The sequence below is a fragment of the Pecten maximus genome, chromosome 16 (genome assembly GCF_902652985.1).
Source record: "Pecten maximus chromosome 16, xPecMax1.1, whole genome shotgun sequence".
NCBI classification, from domain to species: Eukaryota; Metazoa; Mollusca; class Bivalvia; order Pectinida; family Pectinidae; genus Pecten; species Pecten maximus.
The window spans coordinates 1,735,492-1,749,626 of record NC_047030.1 but is presented as its reverse complement, the minus strand read 5'-3'; the positions used below and the strand labels follow the sequence as shown (position 1 = coordinate 1,749,626).

The following is a 14,135-nucleotide window of genomic DNA, read 5'->3' as shown; positions in this document are numbered from 1 at the left end:
CTCATGAATATAACCCTCTAAATGATACATAAGCTCTAGAGTACTACACTATACTATGATTTTTGTAATTTGATATTTCAGTTAATAACTTTAAATGTGCGATAAATATACATATTTTATTTTTTTGTCTTAACAATAACACTAAATTGGAATTAAGTTTAATCTCAAGCCAATTTTTATGTTTTAATCACAATCAATTCACATATATCACTAAAGGCTTTACTAATGTACAGTCACAAAGCTCGGGATCGGTAGAGTTATCTGCCCTTAGCACGGGCTCGGTGAAAGCTCGGTAAACACGGCGAGTTCATTGATCGTCGGCGCGGTTACAAAAATGTCAAAATTTGACATCAAGTCACATTAGATATATGTTGAAATTTATATTTTTAGAATCAGCTATATTTACTTGTTGTTTGTATCTAGTAATATTTCTCAATAATAGCATGTATCAGAAATAATTAGCAAAAAACAAAGCTCGGGCTCGGGTCTTCAGCTCGGGCTCGGCTCGGGATACACAAATTCTCTACCACCCTATTTCTGTTTACATCATGGCGGCGATCGTCTCCACTGGTAAACAGTGGAAGGAGTTTTTCGACAAAAATAACCATTTGCCACCTGCAGAAAACCGGGAACAAGCCGCCCCTGAAATATCAACTCCTATATGTATAAGTGTGACGAATATAGAGGGGCTATTTGGTCGAGTAAGTATCAGATTTTTAAACTTATATTTTGCCGCGTGTCTGAGCATGTTTTGATGCTAAAATGTTGACATAAATTTGTATTATCGTTCACATAACGCACAGACAAAAGGAAATGATAGATGAAACTGATGAGTGGAATTTGTTATCTTGGTCACCATTGTTTGGTTCATATATGGGGCAATTTTGATATAGAGCAATTACAGCAAGATAGTGATCCTGCATGCAAAAAGGCTCCCAGGGCCGTGGATGGTGATCAGGGGATCTTCTGCTTCTTCTTCATCGTTGGCCAATTCCACCAATAATGACGATTACATTGAAAGAAGACATTCATATACTTCCAATGTGTGTCCACTGTTACAAAGAAAAATGTGTACTGTTAAGAACTGATACCAATATATACCCTTACTGGAGTTATAAAATTGTTTATAAGATAAATTCAGATGAATGTTGATATGGAATGAATTATCAACATTTCAAAAGTAACCAGGACTCGTTCTGGTACAGTAAACTTCGTCAGCATGAGATACGACAATCAAACTATGAAAATATGAATCCCTATTTTAGTCCAATTTGTTACAAACAATATACAGGTCTCGGAGAAAAGTTACTGGGATTAAACCCAATTCTAAATTAAGATTCACGCTAGACTTGTGTAGGTGATGGGCACTGCTTTGATAATTTGTGTAGCAGAGTGATAATCACTCGTGTCCATACAGCGACGGGAATTACGAACTCCTCAGGGTATGTTTCATGCAACTTTTCTCCTGATTGGAAGTAACATATATCTCGTGTACCAACAAAAACAATATAAGATTTGTTTATCCTTTTCATAGCTGATTGTAAGAATTTAATTGATTTGGTGCCATATTAAATAAGTACAACTGGAAAAGATTTGAAGTCATCGAGAAATTATCAAATTGTGTTTTGTTCGTAACAACAGCCTGTGGGTAGCAATGTCCTTTTTAATTCTTTAAGATTTTTTACTGAGAAAACGTTTCTTATTTTCTCTATTAGCTCCATAACATAGTTAATGAATACAATAACACACAGAGCAAAACCATTTTGAACATGTAAAAGACAACACCTGTTACCAATATTAAATATAATGCAACAATCTAAGCTTAGAATTTCAAATGTTAAATACAGATAAGGGACTGAAAGTTTTATCTTCTCCACCTTATTTTTTAAAAATGTACATAATGACCTTCATGAAACACCAAATATAAAACAAAAATAACAGTTGCTGTAAATATCACACCTTTTAGACCAATATTGAATTTCCCCTCATATGTACATGATCGAGGGGAACAGCCTAATACAGGAGAGGAAAAATGCAATAACCAGACTGGGATTCGAATCCAGGACCTCTAGAAGGATGCTTTAACTCTGTGTTAATTCCCACCCATTTTTTTCTGGGGGTTTTGGTACCCCCATGGTTTGAAAATTGGGGGTACAGCAGGATTTTTGAGGGTATACAGGTAAAGTATTTGAGGTACCATTTGAAAAATTCATTGCTGCAAATTTTAAATAAAATTTTGATAATCATATTCAGTCAGAGTTGTATTGTGTTTCACATTTCATTTTCAATGCAACAAATGCACAGCTCAAATGCAAATTTTTTTTACTATTCTTTATTTGCATAGTAAACTTTATAGAGTTTGATTTATATATTTAGACGTTATGCATATATATGTCTTTTAAGTAATATGTGATTGTCATGAATAGAGTGATCATGAATTCACAAAAACTTTTTACAAGCCTCCTGCACAATGTCATCCATATATACTGCCGTATCACCCTTATAATATGACAGAAACATTCTCAATCATTTACACGCTGTACGTAGCGAGTGAAGCTGATAAAAGATTCAAACGTTTGAAAGATCAAGCTGTTCGTGGGGAAAATCCATATGTTTTAGTTTTGAAATCATTCAGAGTGATGCAATTTTTACCATGCCTATATTCTCATAATAATGTTAAGATTGGAAGAAGTTTTGAATACAAATTGAGCCAATATTTACAGTACTGCAATATATATACCCATTTTAGCGCTCGAGTCATGCATGGAGAGGAAAATATGTACATGATTTTTTTAGTATCAGTGTGAATCAGGCACATTACCACGTGAATGCGAACACTGCTGACTATATGAACTCCTTAGCCACCAGCATTAATTTAGCCCAGTTCTGTTCATTCCTCCCTCCTTCAACAAAGTCTTCGACAAATTTAAAGTAGAAAAAAGCAGGGAAAATGTATACATGACAAACAGTAACCAACATTCCTCTGATTTTAACACTAGACACAGACATCTTTGTTTTTATCATCTATGCACTAGAACATAAATTGATGTGTTTGCTGATTTTTGACTCCGTAATGAATTCATTATCTTGACAGTTTTAATTTTACCTGTTTTAGTTTTGCCCAGAAATTAAGTATGAAAATGAATTCAACATTATACTTGGAGTTGACAAGACAGAAAGTGTTTAAAATAATGGGAAATAACTCTTTGATGACTACATGACTTCAGAATAACTCTTGAAAAGAAAGTGTTTAAATAAGGGGAAATAACTCTTTGAAGGCAGCATGACCATAGAATTACTCCAAAAAAGTTGAAAAGACAAAAAGTGTTTAAAATAAGGGGAAGTAACTCTTTGAGGACTACATGACCATAGACATTACTCTGGAAAAGTTGAGAAGACAGAAAGTGTTTAAAGACTGAGTTCTGTTTAATTTCTTCTTGATGATTTTTTTTTTCAGTTTAAAAAATCATAGCAGTATTAAACAGACAATGTCAGTAGATCTAAAAAAAACTTGTGAGAATGAAGAAAAATTTGAAGTTTATTGCAGTTCAACTTTCCTATATGTATATTAAGTATTTCAACTCGTCTATTCACAATTGATGTCCTGATTATATAATGATGAATACATTAAGTGAATTGACTGAGGCGCGTGATGATGTAAAATGGATATCACAAAAGTAGCCAACAAAACAACTAAAAATTTTAAAAATGTATGTACACAAAAAAAAAAAAAAAAAAAATACACTTATTATCTTCAGGTATTGGTTTCCTAAAAAAATGGGGCTGTGATAGCTCAGTCAGTAAGAGTTGGATCAGAAAAAAAACAAGTTGGTTCACAAGAAAGAAAACTTTGAAATAAATAGTTTTAAGGTGTTAAGTTATCAAAAGGAGGCCATTCTGTACATGTGCAATATCCTCAATTAAAATTCCAAGATGTTGGTAAGTATGGTAATAATTCTCTATCAAATGACTGTATTTCGATCAATCTTATTATTTCATGACTACAGAAAAGATTAATATCTTATAGTTAAGCTCTTCTAAAATACTTAAATAATTGTTATTCAATTTCAAAATTGATGTTCTCTATATATGTTTTCATTAACAAAAACAAACATACCACTATGAGTTACCCTTATATGAAAATTGATAACATTTCTCAAATTCTTTTAACAACTATATGTAAGAAACTTCACGAGGTTAATTACAAAAGGTATTGAGAGGTTTTATAAAAAGCCTGTATGGTTCAGTGCTTATTATATTTTACCTGTTGAAATATGTTTTACAAAGTACTTAACTGCATTTAAACTAATGTTTGCATAACATGTCTCCTTCAATGAAAGTGCCCAACTTCTGATGTAAACAAACGTAAATATAGATCGGCTGACAAGTTCCACTGTATGGGCTTATTAACGTGACAAGAAGTGTATATAAGGTGTTAAGCTTTCAGCACCTGTAAGTATTTGTATATGCAATGTTAAAGAAGTTATAAGAAAATTGGTTATTATATACCATATATTAGAGATCATTTTCCCAGAAATGGTATACTTGTTCGTATAAAAAACAAAGGTGTATGTGAATCTCTATAATCACAATACACAAAACAAATTTGAAACAATGAAATTTTGGAGAAATTGGTGATAACTCCCAAATTACTACGTAGCTTTAATGATTTGCCCTAAACTTGTACCTGTAACCTTCCATAAACACTGCAGAGTTTTAACGCTGCCTTCTCCACCCTGTAGTTGACTCAAAGCTTCGAGTAGAGTTTTAAAGCAGTCGACTCTACCGTCCATTTACTGACTCAAGTTAAATTAGTTTCCATGTGGTAGAGTTTTAAAGCTCACTTAAGCAGTCGACTCTACCATCCATTTACGATTACTGACTTCAGATTCCACATGGTAACATTTTAAAGCTATCGACTCTACCATCCATTTACGATTACTGACTTCAGATTCCACGTGGTAACATTTTAAAGGTGTTGACTCTACCATCCATTTACGATTACTGACTTCAGATTCCACACGGTAGCATTTTAAAGCTATCAACTCTACCATCCATTTACGATTACTGACTTCAGATTCCACGTGGTAGTATTTTAAAGCTGTCGACTCTACCATCCATTTACGATTACTGACTTCAGATTCCACACGGTAACATTTTAAAGCTGTCGACTCTACTATCCATTTACGATTACTGACTTCAGATTCCACATGGTAACATTTTAAAGCTGTAGACTCTACCATCCATTTACGATTACTGACTTCAGATTCCACACGGTAGCATTTTAAAGCCGCCTACACCCCACCCTACAGTGGGTTTGTACATTTAAATCAAGTGCCACAGTTCTCCACTGGTCAGGTAGCACTTCATTGGATACTTAATCACCTCTTTTATACAAATAATTCCAACAGTCTACAAAGATAATGTTCGTAGCCTTATAACACATTTTAACCAGATGTGGCTTTACATCAGTGTGCTTGAAGGTACAGGAGGAAAAGGAGCATATAGTTTTCTCTGTGGAGTTGGTTTGAATTTCATGTTTGTGGATTGAGGGCGTTCATTGAAAATGAAGTGATATATATTCAACTGGAGTAAGGATTAATGTACCAGTGTTCAAAAGGAGAAAATTATATAGATGTATTATGGACCCTTCAAAATGTTGTGATGCATATTTTTGAGAGTCAATAGTTACAAGTGAGGTTTTAATCACAATGTATAAGTGTGTATTAATTTAGCTGCAATAATATGATACATTAATGTATATATATGAAGATTATATATGATGTAATATATATATATCTTTTGAATATTTGCTGATTATAATGTTGGTTTTGCAATCATAATTTTTTTTCTTTTTCACAAATCTCTGTGATAAATTTAACATAACAATCAGGTTTATACCCCGGTGGTCTGTGTCACAGCATGGTGTTTTGAATTGTGGTGTAATATAAAGGATTCAATTTATAAATAAATATATTTAGCAAAAAGGGATACATTTTATATAAGACATGTATTGATATTTACTCAAATATACTTAACATCTATTTTAGATTGACGAAATACATGTAAATTATGAAAAAAAAACTAAAAACATTAAATTAACAAGACTTAATTGAATGCTAAATTAACGATTTTTGCCCTATACTATTTTTCAGCCATCAAGGGTTTTTCTTAAAATAGAAAAAAATTGTGCATATTTACTGTAACATTTTGTCCTGATGACAGTAAGACGGCTTTAATTTCTCATTAGATCTGATAATTAAGTAAATATCTGATTAAACCCAGTTCTGTACATCAACTCTGGTTGTCTGATATTAAATGCAATGTATTTTAATTACGGGTATGACCTGCCATGTTTTAATGGTACAGCTAGGACTCCAGATTTTGGATCAGTTGGTACATTAATTGTTAAATGAATCATTTGATGTTCTTTCTGTAAGTACTGACAGCAGGACTTCTCACAGATTTCTATCAGTATTTAATATCGATCTCAATCAACCAATACACACGAACAGCGCCATCTATGTACATACATTTCAATACTGACAAGCTGTAGGGAAGGCCGTTCTTATTATAAAGTAACAATGCAACCCATTGATCTTCAGAATTAATTCTATTAAATAAATAGAAAATATGGATATTTTTTCGTTATTCATAAAATATTTTTTATCATCCAATAGAAAGGAAAATTAGTTGGGAGATACTGATAGATCCGGACATTTTTTGTGGAATTAGATACGAGTAAGTAAATATTGACCTCCATTACTGTGAGCAATTGTAGGAATATTCTTGAAAGGCCACTTTAATGTGTTATTGATTTGTGTGGTTTACAGTTAGATAGAGATACAATTATATTACAGGTGTAGTGTGTGGAGAAATTGACATTATACATGACGGAAACTAGCATCTGATGCGTGCTGGAAACTTGAATCATGTATGCTGGAAACTGGCATCTGATGCGTGCTTGAAACTGGCATCTGATGCGTGCTGGAAACTGGCATCTGATGATCATGACGTGTGCTGGAAACTAGCTTCATGCATGCTGAAAACTGGCATCTCTATGCTGGAAACTTGAATCATGTATGGTGAAAACTGGCATTTGTGTGCTGGAAACTTTAAAGCTCCATGTATGCTGAAAGCTGGCATCATGCATGCTGGAAACTATTATCAGTGCAGTTAGCATTGTTTTTAATATTTGATATGTTACTTTATTGAATGAGGAAGGTTGCATTGTAATGTGTTCCAACTTATATTAATCATTGTTTTTTTTTCATATAAGATATATATTATATTTGTTGTGTCACCTGAGGTTTATTTTATATAAGATATATTTGTTGTGTCACCTGAGGTTCAGATCAGTTTCCAGGATATCACTAGGTATATTGGTGGGCTATTTACTAGACTTAAGCTTCTGTGTTAGCACTACCCGATCGTCAATTCGCCATATGCAAATTTTAAAACTATTATTATTTATTGGGTGAGTAAAGAACTTTTAGCCAAATTGGTGAAGTACAATATTATATTGCATTCAGGAATTTGGAAAACTACCATCATTTTTATCATTAGTACATTATTCCATCCTGATCACCCAAGTGCCAATTTGATTTAGCCAAATAATTACAAGACATTCTACCACTAGAACAGGCCATGTGTGTATTGGTGAATATATATTTTAAGATGTTTGTCAATATTGTCTCCATTCACTTTGTACTGTCATGTACTTAGGTCAAATCAAACATTTCAGGCTATAGATATACTGACATCAAATGTACACATCTTATATAGCCTGACGTCGGTCATTCTAAGACTTTGTCAAAGTATACACTCAAGATAAAAAAAAAAAAAACTTTTGTGACTGTCCTATATTCAATCCCCTAGTATGGGTAGGGTGGGTTTGAATGCATGGGTATAAAAGATTGAATGAAGTAATAATTATGACTTTGATGTTTAAATTAAGAAGTTGATCGTGATATTTAAATATATCTGTACTATTGAAGTCACAGCTAATGTGTATATGTGAGAGTAAGTTCTTACAAATACATTCTATATATATAACCTAACCCATACAGGTGACGTCCTTACCCCCCCCCCCCCTGTAATCTATATATTTATGTATATTAGCATATTGAATTACACCAATAAACACACATATTTATACTAAGTTTTTATATACATTTTCCTACCTAAGATACCTGTAATTTTAAGGCCTAGTTTTGTACAATTAACACATCATTATACTTTCAATTAACTGTAATGTGATCTCTCCGTTTGATGACTGTATGTACAAAATGTACGTCATTCCAATCCTAGCTCTTAGGATTTGGGCCTATACATAGTGAAATATTGACTTAGAATTGTTGATCTAGATGCCATTTAAAAAAAAATGTTTTGTTTTGATGCCACATCCTATAAACGTCTTTGGAGATAACTTAGAAGTCTTGCCATAATGCCATTTACTATATGTAGGTGTGTTTGCATTTTCTTTCAACCTGCAGTCGACTGTTATACGAATTGAAGTCGATTTAGAATTATTTATTAGCAGACTTAGATAACTGTCATGAAATCCTCTATGCAATGTTATATACATATCCATCTTTAAGATTTAGTTAACAGAACCAACAATCTTATTGGTAAATAACACTAATTGTACATTTTATATATATTTGTAACTTTAGTACTAGCCGCTGTGGAATATGTACAAAAACTTTTTTAGTTCATCCTCATTTTTTACTTTGAAATCAGAGGATAAAGTTTTCATATTGATATTGAATTTTGACCAAACTTGAATGACTAATTTTATACAATTAGCTATTACATATATAACATTCAACACTCATTTTTTTTTTTTTTTTTTTTTAGAAAAGGGTTGTTAAAGTAGACTTTTTAAACACTTTAAAAATTTAAATAACCCCATCTCTAGAATGTTAATTAAAGATTTCAAATAAAAATTAGCCTAATGGAAATTCTTCACATCAGTATAATGGTTGGTAGCCAGCTTGACACCATAAAAATCTTAAAATGGTACATCAATGTAATGTCATGCGCCCATGATCATCATTCTTAATTATAGTGGAATAGCTGGTTTGCCCATTGACTGGGTGGGGTGTCCTGCTTGGTGTCTTTGGCAGAATGCTTCAGTGAGGTAGCACTATAAGTTGACATCAGTTCTGTGCTATCAAGGAGACAACCATGAACACATACCGCAATCCTCCAAAATACTCATATACTTGATATGATATCAAACGATACCAAATCAAACCAAATTAGCTACAATTTTAAAGGTAGCAGTGACATTGTAACTGTACTTGATGGAATTAATGTACGTGTACATGTATGTACAGGTATATTGCATAAATTAATACTGTACATGTTTAATTTGTTTTCATCTGTTGATTTCAAGAGTATAGTTTTATACATAATGTAGCTAGCTACCTGAACGTCTGCATGCATAGGCATGTGCACATTCCGAGTTGCACGTAGTGTATAGATATTTAAATAAAGATTTGGCTGGTAGAAGTTTTCAAAATATCTGTGCAGCAGGCTATATATAAAAAGACTGATAAAGCGTTACATGTATTGGCCAAAAGAATTAAAGCTTTTATCAGTGAAAAAACTTATTGAGTGTGATTTTTACCAAGTTGATAATTGAACAGTCTAGTATTGATCTCTTAGGTTTTATATAGCTCTGAAGTCATAAAAGTGATGGCAAGTTTTCAAATGATTTACCCTACCTTTTTGTCCCTAAATAGGTTTGTACAGTAAACCGGATATATGATATACAGCTGTATGTGATTTGGCTCAGACTTATATGTACTTTGGGAATACTTAATGTTGAAAAAAAGTTAAATGTCCTTAACACGATGGCTTTGAACTAACGGCGTTATATAGTCAGTATTTGTTGTTCAAGTAGATTTACTGATAAGGACATCAAGGAAGAGCAGTGAAAGAACCTACCATTTACTTATATATAATTGATGCCTTTTATACTACATGTCTAAAAACTTTCTTATGTATGATTTCTATTTTGTAGAATTAAGTATTTTTGCTTTCTGCTAATGTGGTAATTATATGATTCAGTCACAAAGGCAGAGCTGCATGTTAAATTTGGTTTTGATTTCTAATTAGTTACCTGATAAATTATAAATTGATCATTTATAACAAAATCTAACATTTTTGTTCTCTATGGAAACAAGCTTAAGCTGATCAACAGAGATATATATATATGGTCACATGACAGTTTGTGACAATTAACCTAAGAGTGGTATGATCAATACCCGGGACAGTTTTTAATATTTCAAGCTGATAACATGACCATCCAGTTATAAATTATGCTGTTGTAGTTGAGTCTGAAATTGATATTTAACCACAGGGACTAGTAATGAATTGCCGACCTTAACATATATAATAGGTAAACACTAACATGTTATATATATATTTTATGTTTAGGTCAGTAATTCACTACTGATCCCTGTGATGGTATCCTGAAGGATATAAAATTGAGGTATAACTTCATAAGGTATGGAGATTCAAATGATACTGGTATTATATGTGATCTACTTGTATACCTCAGTAATGGATCTCCCAACCCAATACAGCTAATCAGTTGTCATTATTGTCACAGTGGTTTTACTGAGTGGCCTGAAGGGTTACTTAATTAAGGACGGACTGTCAGCAGCAGCAGCAACTGGTGAAGTTTATATAATAGATTTATATCGCTGCCGCATAGTGGTGGTGTGAGGGAGATTTATATCACTGGTATATAGTACTAGTGCTGGTGTCAGGGAGATGTTTTTACACTCGAGTTACCTGTAGAGTTGATAGAGTTACCTGTAGAGTTGATCGAGTTACCTGTAAAGTTGATCGACTGAAGCCTCCAATAATATGTCCGGGGATTAACTTGGCAGTGTGAAACTGATCATATATTCATAAATATTTATCAGAATTCAGCTTATCCATTGTAGCCTAATTCTATAGGTTTAGATATATCGCGATATGGCCTCGATCTATTGAGACATATTTATATATACAAAGTTGTCTGGTCAGCAGAACAGGTCATTCAGAGAATAATTAGATATTACGATGGAATATTTTACAATGTGAATTGTTGTGTCTGGATCTCCATAGCAATGTTACATCTACAGGAAAGTATAGATGTAGATGATGAGGTCATACAGGTGTGGTTATTGTATGTGATTGTAATTAACCTGGATTGAATCGCTCTTAAGTGTACACAATATAGCCCTAGATCACTTAAGTTCATTTAATTTATTGAGCAATGAGATTGATTCGATATGTCTCCACATGTAACGTGATTGACAGTTGATGACCATGTTAGAAGTGGATTGTACTTTTAGCATGAAAACGTATAAATAATGGAATTTATTTATATTGACTGACTGTATAGCTATGGAAACTGTTGTTTTTTTCTTCTTATAAATATTTCATTCATGACTTTGTGATGTGATTATCCACAGTTACTATGTGTGGGTTGTAACTTGTAACAAAATTGTTTTCTGATAAATATTTGATTTAGATGGTGAGTAATGTTTCGGAAGGGAACCGGATCTGTTTTCCAGAGGCTTTAGTCTACAACTTTTTGATCTGAAACTGTTGTAACACATACAGGATTAAATAACCAACACATCATTATTTGGAAGGAAAATGTAGTTCTTGTACTTCTGTCCAAAACAAGTTCAGGATTGTGCATGTTTGCAATTACCATGCAGAACCATGGAGTTGAGAAACAATGTATTTCTGTCTGGGGTTATATAAAAGTACAACAATGTGCTGAATCTTAAAGAAGCACCAACTGGGACAAAAGATTTTGCCATTTTAAATATGGAAAAGGAATTGGAGTTGGAGGTTAACAAAAAAAGTCTAAAGAGAATATTGAGTCATATATCGCCACGACGGCAGCATGTGGTGTTACCCTATGTGCGGCATGTGCGTTGGAGTGTGACAAACGAGGAAAAGGTGTATTGTCCTGTGTGTGTACACTTGCGAGGAGTTGAGGGGATCTTCCCTCCCCAAAATACAGGGCCACAGGTATACGTCTGAATAACCTAGGACCACTTTCTCAGCTCTTAATTACTGTTATTTGATTGTTAATTCTGCATTTAGAGAGCACCTGTTGTTAAAGAACAATTTATCTACAGATTTACATAAAAGGCGGTGCTTATATCCAGATTTGACTTGGTATAATGACTTTGTAGTTATAGTGTATAATGTTTGTGTTATTTTTGTGTTTTCAGAATGACACTAAAACTGTGGAATACCAGCTGAGTGTAAGCCTCTACGATCTCAACTTCAGGCAGTTCTTTGGTCGACAATGGATCGGTCCATATTCTTCCATGAATGCAAATCAGAAGAAGCCTAAACTGAAATACAACCAGGTTTGTTTTACTGTTTGGTCTGTTGGAATGTGTAATTAATATGACTAATGCTTCATTAACATTCCTTAGCTTTATATGGAAACAATCTTCCTTAAACTTTGAATGCTTTTTAGTACTTTCCTATGGGAAAAAGTATTCTAAGGAGTAATTAAGGAGTATTGATAAAACAAACGTCTAGAAAAGTACTTGCCAATAGATCTAGATTGTTTGTTAATTAGTTGGTTCAAAGGTTTAGGGGACTAAAAAAAAATTTAAAAAAAAAATCTATTTTGTAAATGTCACTTCAGACAAGGTAACTATGTCATCTAAACTTTGTAAGTTTCTCCTTATATTTTTACTCAGCAGGATATTCAGAAAATCTCTGATATTTTTGGTCCAGTATTTAAGATTAATAATGGGATCTTCAAAATCTATCCATGATAGTTTGCTTGAAAATAAAGAAAGACGTCTAATGTGACATATCATATCATGGAAAATGGCTAAAGAAAATCTGACCAATCAGAAACGTTCTTTGGTTGGCCAAATGGAACATAAACCATCCATGCTGATATATGACGGTAACAGTGATCTTGGTATAATCATTTATATTTCTGGACATTAAGGAACAGTTTCAGAACTAAGAGGCATTTTGATTGGTTCATAAAAATATGAATATTCATGTCAAATTGAAGGTTTTCAAGTCAGTGCACATGCTTCCATGGGTCAAATGTGTGCAACATGTAGACTCCAGCGGGGTCGATGATAATGTGACATTCATTTTAATTTGGTAATAAGAGATCTAGTCTTCAGTTCAACACCAGCTTATATTAATTATTCAACAAAGAAATTCAAACTAATATCATCTTGCTCTATTTAAAATTTTGATTGTTGATGAAAATTTGTGAAATTGATCTTAGAAAAGTAAAAAAAATGCTTGATATTGAATCAGAGTGGTATCAATGTCAATTTAATCAGCATTTTTGATTATCTGTAAACCACGACTTAATATAGTTTGATTGAATTCCTTCTCAAACCTTTAATTTGCCGGACATTTATAACAGTGATGCCCACAACAATGTACATTGTGTTCTCCCTGCTATATAGTATAATTTGAATGACAATTATGTAATTATTGATTCATTATTCAGCAGAATTAGTAAAATAAAATAAAAAGTTAATTATCTACTATTCAAAGTTGATAAGGTTTCATGTTACGTTATAGGATTGTAGGAAACATTCAGGGGCCGAACTTAACGTGAGAGGAAATCATCTTACTCTCAAGACATATTATAATCTCCCTGTACTGTAATTAATCGATACACAGCAATTACTTTGTGGGAAAAAATGCATGATTGTTTGTGATTTAAATATCATTATAACTCGAATGTATTGTAACTGGAGTGATCACATCTTGTGGATATAATAAAAATCACCCTTGATTTTGTTTTAATGAAGACTTCTTAAAATTCTCTATCTGCAGAATGTGTACTTCCATACTTCATTAAGCAATGCTAGTATTGCGGGCATTGTAGAGGTCGTTGCCACGGTGAGAGAGGACAATGGCAAGCAGAAGAAGTTTTCTTGTGGCTGGGGCCTCATCCATATCTTCAAATCCAACGAGGACCTTCCAGACTTTGGCCGAGCTTCTAGCCTCCCTGTCCAGAAGTAAAATTTTATCTTTGACCTGTTAAATATTTCTTCTTATTAAAGTTTAATTAACATTATAAATCCTGTAAAGCAATGGAAAATTTAGCTAAGCTTGAG

General features: G+C 32.9%; 1 protein-coding gene across 5 annotated transcripts in view; it reads left to right on the top strand.

Moving 5' to 3' along the window:
• Positions 1-541: 541 nt before the first annotated feature.
• The window catches only part of LOC117344613 (nephrocystin-4-like), a 74,714-nt gene continuing 61,120 nt past the window's right edge, over positions 542-14,135 (top strand). For 2 of the 5 annotated variants that reach the window (XM_033907429.1, XM_033907431.1), the window contains exons 1-3: positions 11,346-12,045; positions 12,252-12,392; positions 13,852-14,036. In XM_033907429.1, the coding sequence (XP_033763320.1) occupies positions 11,839-12,045; positions 12,252-12,392; positions 13,852-14,036 (533 nt within the window). In that variant the 5' untranslated portion in view covers positions 11,346-11,838. Of the gene's footprint in view, positions 702-11,343; positions 12,046-12,251; positions 12,393-13,851; positions 14,037-14,135 lie in introns of those variants that run through there. The other 3 variants (XM_033907428.1, XM_033907426.1, XM_033907427.1) reach the window with 3 other exon arrangements.